This window comes from Fonticula alba (genome assembly GCF_000388065.1).
Source record: "Fonticula alba strain ATCC 38817 unplaced genomic scaffold supercont2.6, whole genome shotgun sequence".
In the NCBI taxonomy this organism is placed as follows: Eukaryota; order Rotosphaerida; family Fonticulaceae; genus Fonticula; species Fonticula alba.
In genome coordinates, this window is record NW_009242976.1 from 1,512,105 (window position 1) to 1,519,306 (window position 7,202).

Sequence of the window (7,202 nt, forward strand, 5' to 3'; positions counted from 1 at the left end):
CCCCCCCCCCCCCCCCCCCCCCCCCCCCCCCCCCGCCCATGGCGCCCGTCGTCACACACATTTAGCCGGCGACATCTATGTCCGCCCGGCCAATGAGAACCACCCCCACGATGACCAGCTTGCGGCCTTGGTCTCGGCGGCCAATGCCTCGTCCCTGCTGTCGGCCAACATGCTGTCGGCCTACCGGACGTACGGGCTTCTCCGGGTGTCAGCCCCATCGGCCCTGGCCATGTTCCTGCACTCGGAGGATGGGGCCACCACGCGATCCATCAACCAAGCCCTCGGGGCATTGGCACCAATCCCCACCATCGGCGCATTGGCCGCCACGCCGCTCGCCCTGCTGGTCCCCATGCAGGTGGCCAGTTTGGTGGGCGCGCCCGGGGCCCTGACGACCCCGACGGTGGCCGGCTTCTCCTCGCCGGTCCTCTCGCCCGACAGCGTCACGGTGGTCCTGCCTCCCGGGGCCGGGGTCAATGGAGCACCGGTCGCGGGCCCCGGGTCGGGGGGCTATTCCGCACCCGGCGGGGCGCCTGCCGCCGGGCCCTCACTCATGGTCACCCTGCCGACCGGCACCACGGGCCCGAGCCCGGGGAACCCCGCCGGCTCAAGCGGGTCCAAGTCCTCGGCCTTGCGCGTGGCCAACAGCGCGGCCAAGCGCATTTTCGGCGCCCTCTCCCCGAGCAGCTCCTCCTCGCAGCAGGCCCTGCCAAACTTGTACAACTTCATCGCCAGCCTGGCCATCCTGGCCGAGTCTCTCTGGGCATCCGCCGCCCCGACTGGTGACACGGGTGCGGGGCATCCCCCACCACCGCAGCCAATCATCGGGGCCTGCTTCTCCGGCCCGGCCCCGATCAGTGCTCGACATGGGCCGCTCGGTGGCGCGGCCGGGGCCGGGGTCGGTGGAGCCGGCGCCGGCGCCGGGCTCCCCTCAAGCGCGGCCCCCTACTTCCTGGACCGCCTTCCCCAGGGGACATACATTGCCAGCCCGGTGAGTGGGGTCCGCTTCCCGGCATCCATTTGCAATGATCGGGGCAACCCCATGGTCGGGGACCGGTCTCCGGCCGAGCGGTGGACCCTGACCATCGATGGATTGCGCTTCATCCTCAGCCCGGAGGACCCGCACAGCCCGAAGGTATGTGCCACCACCACCACCACCACCACCACCACCACCACGAGCCAGTGGCGGGGACGCCGTGCCGAGTGTCTCTCTCGCTCTCTCTCCCTCTCTCTCTCTCCCTCTCTCTCTCCCTCTCTCCCTCTCTCCCAGCCGTACACCCTCCCTCCTCTAACCCCTCCGGTTCGTCAGGTTGCCCTGTCGCCCGAGCATCTGATCGCCTGCTTCCTCCTTCGGCCGGGGCACATCTGCATGATTGTCCGCCAGTCGCCGCCCCTGCGCGCGGCTGACCAGGGGCCCCTGGAGTCGCTTCCGACACCCGCCCACCACCCAAGTGGCCGCGGCTCGGTCAGCCTCCCGGCCAGCGCGGCCCTCACGTCGGAACCCTCGCTGCTGGACTACTCGCATGTCCTGTCACCACAGGCGTCCCCCTTCGAGCATCTGCCGCTGTCACTGCAGCGCCAGCTTCTCCTGCCGCATCACCACCACTCGCTGCACCTGCCCTACCACACGGTTCTCCCCTCGGCCGACAGTCTCCTGCCCCTCCGGCTGTATGAGTCGTCGCTCCTGCTGAGCGATGAATCCCCCCCGGCCGGGCTTTCGGTGGACATTTACACCGGCCTCCTCGATGCGTCCATCGGCCTGGAGCTGACCTCCTCGGTCCGGCTATCCAGCCGATCGGCAACCCTGTCGGCCTACCTGTCCCAATTCTACCTGGAGCGCTTCCTCTCGCGGCGGACTCTGGCCATGTCGATGTCGGGCCCGGCCCTGCCCTATGTCCGACCCGGGGCCGCGACCTCCACCACCACCACCGCCACCGGGCAGCCCGCCTCGGCTGATGGGGATTCGCAGTTGGCCAACTCCCGGTCCTCCTCCTCCTCAACCTCCCTGTCCTCGACCTCCTCCTCCTCCGTGTCGTCGCTCCTGTCGACACAGGACTCGCCAGGGCAGCCGCCCTCCGCCAGCCGGCCTGGAGCATCACCGGCTTCGGGCGCCGGCCAGATCGCCGCGCCCGGTGCTTCGTCCTCCTCCTCCACCTCCACCTCCTCCTCCTCCTCCGCGACGCAGCCTCCCCCGGTGGCCTCGCTCGGGCCCGGGCCCGCGTCCGGATACTTCCTTTCTTCACAGCCACCCGCCCATGCGGCCGACGCCGATTCGCTGGCCGTTTGTGGGAGCGAGCTTTACCGCCATCGGAGCTTCGATCTACCTTTCTACTTTTATGGGAATCTCCCCAGCCTGCAGCAGGAGGGCGGCCTGCATCCCATCTTCGGGGGCATTCCGCGCAAGTGCCTGCTCGGGTATGGGTCCCGGTGGGGCGGGGAAGAGAGCTTCCCACAGGCAACGGCCCTGCTTGGCCCGGTGGCCGTGCCGGTGGTCTCGCCCGGGCCCCAGGCCGCTGCCCCGGCCAGTGGACTGTTCAGCGTCTTTAGCAGTAGCTCGCGCTCGGTCAGCGGGTCGCCGGGCATCGGCCCGGCAGCCGGGCTGGCCTTTGCGGCTGGGCTTTCCAGCAGCGTGGGCGCCCCGCCGGCGCCCGGAGCCATGGCCGAGCCGAGCCTGGCCGGGGGCAACCCCCTGCCGGCGGCCGGCCCCGGGGCGGATGCCCACCTCTCGCACCACCACGGCGTGCATTCACGCTACCCCGGCGGCGCGTCTTCCCTGTCGCCCGATGACCAGGTGGTCTTCCTCCAGACGGACCCGGCCGAGGCGGATTACATCGTCCGCCACCTGCGCTTCATCGTGGACTCGTACTTCCGTTCGGCCGTCTAGAGGGGCAGCGGGGCCGGGAGGGGAAGGCGGAGGGAGAAAATGCGTTCACGCGCCCCCATCTACACTTAGACGCTCGCCCGCTCTCGACCTTCACCAGCCGCCACACATGCGCATGTCCAGACACGCACGTCTCCCTCCATCCCCCTACCCCCCCCCCCCTCTCTGCACCGGGAGAATACACCCTTGCCCTTGTTTGTTGTCTTCCCCTCTCTGTCTCCCTGGCTCTCGCCCTGCCTGTCGTCGAGGGGGGAGGGGGAAAGAGTGGCATCTATTGTGCGGGGAGAGGGGCACTACTTGGCGGCACCGGCGCCGGCGCCGGGGTTGGCCCGCTTGGCGGCCGGCTCCCCAGCCCCCGGGGTGGCGGCTTTCCGCTTGGGAGCGGGCTTGGCCGCGGTGGGCTTGGCTGCCGACTTGGCGCCCGACCCACCGCCGGCCGACCCGGCAGGTGCGGCCTTCTTGCTGGCACCGGCTCCACCGGCCGCCGACTTGGCTCCGGCAGATGTGGTGGCCTTGCCGCCGGCCGCCGGCCGGGCCGTCTTGCTGGCGCCCTCGGTCGAGGACTTGGGCCGGGAAACGGCCGGGGCCTTCTTGGCTCCGGAGGCCGAATCCCCGGCCGGGGTGCTGGCCTTGCCCTTCGGGGCCGGTCGAGCGGCGGCCCCCCCGCCAGCGCTGGCGGTGCCGGCCGCGGACTTGCCCCCGCCAGGGGCAGCCTTAGTCGCCACAGGAGCCGGCTTCTTGCTGCCGCCGGCGCCGGCGGCCGTTCCAGCTGGCCGAGTCCTGGGAGGCGCAGGCTTTGGGGCCGGGCGGCGAACAGTGGCTGCCGGGCCGCTGGGCCCCGGCGCCGTCGGCTTGGCCGCAGCCGAGCTACCGACAGGCAGACTACTGAGCCCGGCCAGCCCGGGCGGGCGAATGGTCGGCAGACTGGGCGGCGGGCCGATGACCACTCCGGGCGGCACGCCGACCACCGTGCCGGCCTGGCGCTGGCAGACGGCGACATGCGGGGCAAGGGCCCCGGCCCGTTGCTCATCGCCCGGGGCGCCGAGCCACTGGCGCACATCCTCCACAGACCGAGCCAGGCCCCGCTCCAGATGCTCCGGCGGGGCCACCAGGGGAAGATCAATGCCCGAGTGAATGACATGCAGGAAGGAGCCGATGGTGTCGGCCTGGTGGTGGGGGACCGCCGCCAGCGCTCCCAGGGATTGGGCAGTCGCTTGGGCGGCGGCCGAGCTGAGCGTATCCCCAGCCGGGGGCAGAACCGCCAGAAGTTGGCCGAAGGAGGAGGATGCCCGGCTGGCTGCCTCGACGAAATCCTCAAGGCGTCCGGCCGCCTCCAGCTCTTCGGCCTGCCCGGTCAGGCTCGGGTCACGCCGAGCCAGCTCGCGTGCCTGCTCAAGCGACCCGGACCAGCCGAGGCGCGTGCGTTCCCGAGCGGCATACTCCAGGGCCGCCATCTCGGCCTCCGGCACCGGGCGCGTGCGTAGCAGCATCTCCGGGATGGTGGCCAGGCGCTCCATCTCGGCGGGGATGCGCCGCGGGGCCAGGATCGTGGCCGCGGTCTTGGGGTCGGCCACCAGGGCCGCGAGAGACTGGAGGTGGTTCATGATGCCGGTGTGGTGACGCGCAAAGTCATTCCTGGAAGGGCACGGGTCAGCGGGCAGGCCATGGGCCACTTTCAAGGGAGCCGCGAATGCCAACATACCAGGGGGTGCCCTCGTGCGTGGCGCTCAGCTCGCCAACGCCCCGGAGCGCGGCGTCGGTCGCCTTGCGCAAAGACCGCGCATGGGTGTCCAGCTGCTGGCTACTGAGGACCGACCGGTTGGCCGGACCGCCCCCGGCTCCCCCGCCGCTGGTGCCATGGCCGGCCCCGCCATACGGGTGCTGGTACCGGTGCTGCTGGAAGGACATGGTCAGCCGAAGGAGGAGGGGAGGGGGAGGAAAGGGAGGGGGGAGGGGAGGGGAGAGTAGAGACCGCGATGAACCCCAAGCGCTGGACGTGTCTAACCAAGGACCGCGGCCGGAACAGTAGCAAGAGAAAGGGAGGGAGGAGGGGGGAAGAGGGGGGGGGGAGGCGGCGAGACAGGAGGTAGAGCGAGGGGAGCGGGCGAGGCGGGGACAGTGCCAGACGCGCCGGACGGCGCCGCCCCGGGCGCCATACCCGGCCATAAATCGTGACTGGTGGTCCTCCTCCCGGGGATTGCCGGGCTCTTGTCTTCGGCCGCCTCGGGGCCCGCCGCCCTTCCCCCCCTCGCGCCCCGGGGCAGGACGCTAGGACAGAGGCCGGGGTCCGCCGACGGCGCGCGGTTCAAGGCGAGATTGGCGCGCGCCAACGCCCGAATACGTTGGCATCCCTCCCGCAGGCCCAGGCAGATCACGCGCACACGATAGCCATTTTTGACGATGCCTCGGGAGAACCGTTTCCCCGGCCGTCCCCCCCACCAACATGCGCGCTGTCCCTGCCCGGACGTGCGACTCCCTGCACCCTGGGCAAAAATCCGGCCACCGAGCTTGGTCCATCCCACGCAGGCATGTCCATCGGCGCGCAGGCCTGCTAGCGGCGCGCGCGTACACGGGCAAGCAGTCGGCCATTGTGTGTGTGCCCCCCTCCGCGTGTGGCTGCACATCATATATGGCCTCGCCGCCCTCTCTCTGCCAGACTCCGCTGCACGGAGGCCGGGCCCCTGCGCTGTGCCTTGCTCCTCGTCTCTGGAGAGTGGGTATATTACAACTGCCTGAAGCTCGGCAACAAACAAACAAACAAGTCAAGTGGATCGCCCCGGTGGCTCGCGGGGCGCCCTCGCGCGCAGTCTGCGGGCATTCTCCCCTTGCCTTGTGCTTTCTTTTCTCGGCGGGCGGCTTGCTTTGGCTCCGGTGGCTCCCCCTGCCCCCCCTCCCCCCTGAACCGACGTGACACGGCGCATGAACCCCCGAGGCGCGAGCGGGGGAGAGAGGGGGGGAGGGAGGGGGAGGGGGGGGGGAGATGCTCTTGGAGCCGAAAGAAGGGAGGATGGCCGTGCGAGGGAGGGGAGGGCGGGATGGCGAGAATGTGGCGAAGAGAAAGGCGCAGCGGGCGGGGAAGTTGTGCCTGTGCATGCGCGGCCTTAGTTGTCGCTGTGGACCTCGACGTCAGTCTGCATGGGGGCGGCCTCAGCGGCGGCCGGCGCGGCGCCCGGGGCACCCATGGGCGGGCCGATCTTCACCTCATAGAAAGGAATGACATCGCGCTCAGCCCCGGCCTCGGTGATGACACACGTGCGGATGACACCGCCAGAAGACCCATCACGGCTGATGGCCAGGGCAACGGCTGGACATCGGACCAGGAGCGGGGAGATGGGGCGGGGGGGGGGAGGGAACATGCGCCAGGAATCAGTAAGCACGCGGCCGCCGGGACTGACCGCACAGGCTCCAAAAAAACGCCATGGGACCCGGCGAAAGGGGGGGGGGGGGCAGGTGGAGGCAACGAAAAAGAAAGAGAGGCCGGCGCACCCTTGCGGCAGAAGTCCAGGCACTCCTCCTTGGACATGTCCGGGCGGTAGAACTCATCGCAATAGCCGTAAATGAAGATGGAACCGGATCCACCGATGCTGATGTCCAGCTGGTGAACCGAGCCACCCTGGGGGATGTTGTACACCGCACCGCCCGAAGCCTTGTCCCAGCCGGCGACGATCAGCCCGGCGGACAGCATCCCGCGGTTGGAGTAGCACACCTTGTGGAAGAGGTTGGCGGCGATCTCGACCGGGGGCGGGGCATCATGCTCGGCGCTGTTGGGGGGCATGTCAGAAAGGAGGCGCGCCCCGGAGAAAGGCAAGGAAGGGCGCAAGGGAGGATGGCGGCCAAGGCAAGGCCGAAGGGCCCAGACGCCGACGGGGCAACGCACGCATGAACCTGCAGGTAGTAGCGAATGATGTCGGCGATGGCCTGGGTGTCGGCGGCCGAGCCGGACCGGCAGCAGTAGATCGAGTCCGGGTAGAGCTCGGTCAGCTTGTCGGCCACACGGTTGACAATGTATGAGCCGGAGGAGGTGCGCGAGTCGGCCGCCAGGATGACGCCATCCTTGAACTTGACCGCCATGATGGTGGTCTACGCCGCGGCCATGGGGGGGGGGGGGGGGCAACGGAGGTGCAAGGGAGGTGAGTAGGTCCGGCGGGCGGAAGTCACACAGGCAGGTGGGCAAGACGCACACCGAGGCTGACGGCCTGGCCGAAGTCCGGAAGCTGGTGGAAAACCATGGTTCAGGAGAGCAGGGGTGCAGGGGAGCAAGGACGGGAAAGGACGCGAAGGGCTGGGGAGGGGGTCTGGAAGAGGATGGAAGAGGGGGGCGGGG

At 69.9% G+C, this 7,202-nt stretch overlaps 3 protein-coding genes across 3 annotated transcripts in view; 1 reads left to right on the forward strand and 2 right to left on the reverse strand.

Annotated features, from left to right (window-relative positions):
- The window catches only part of H696_03994 (hypothetical protein), a 5,665-nt gene extending 2,592 nt beyond the window's left edge, over positions 1 to 3,073 (forward strand). Inside the window, exons 6-7 of the mRNA XM_009497862.1 lie at positions 66 to 1,132; positions 1,307 to 3,073. Of these exons, the coding sequence (XP_009496137.1) occupies positions 66 to 1,132; positions 1,307 to 2,881 (2,642 nt within the window). The 3' untranslated portion in view covers positions 2,882 to 3,073. The remainder of the gene's footprint in view (positions 1 to 65; positions 1,133 to 1,306) is intronic.
- An 8-nt stretch (positions 3,074 to 3,081) lies between these two features.
- H696_03995 (hypothetical protein) lies at positions 3,082 to 4,936 on the reverse strand. The gene is made up of 2 exons (XM_009497863.1): positions 4,581 to 4,936; positions 3,082 to 4,513 (listed from the first exon to the last, which is right to left on the reverse strand). Exons 1-2 carry the CDS (start codon positions 4,784 to 4,786, stop codon positions 3,172 to 3,174), a joined length of 1,548 nt encoding a protein of 515 aa, XP_009496138.1. The 5' UTR covers positions 4,787 to 4,936; the 3' UTR covers positions 3,082 to 3,171.
- Positions 4,937 to 5,821: 885 nt separating this feature from the next.
- On the reverse strand, positions 5,822 to 7,202 carry H696_03996 (20S proteasome subunit beta 1). Its single transcript, XM_009497864.1, has 4 exons — positions 7,060 to 7,202; positions 6,756 to 6,958; positions 6,365 to 6,639; positions 5,822 to 6,182 (listed from the first exon to the last, which is right to left on the reverse strand). Exons 1-4 carry the CDS (start codon positions 7,105 to 7,107, stop codon positions 5,980 to 5,982), a joined length of 729 nt encoding a protein of 242 aa, XP_009496139.1. The 5' UTR covers positions 7,108 to 7,202; the 3' UTR covers positions 5,822 to 5,979.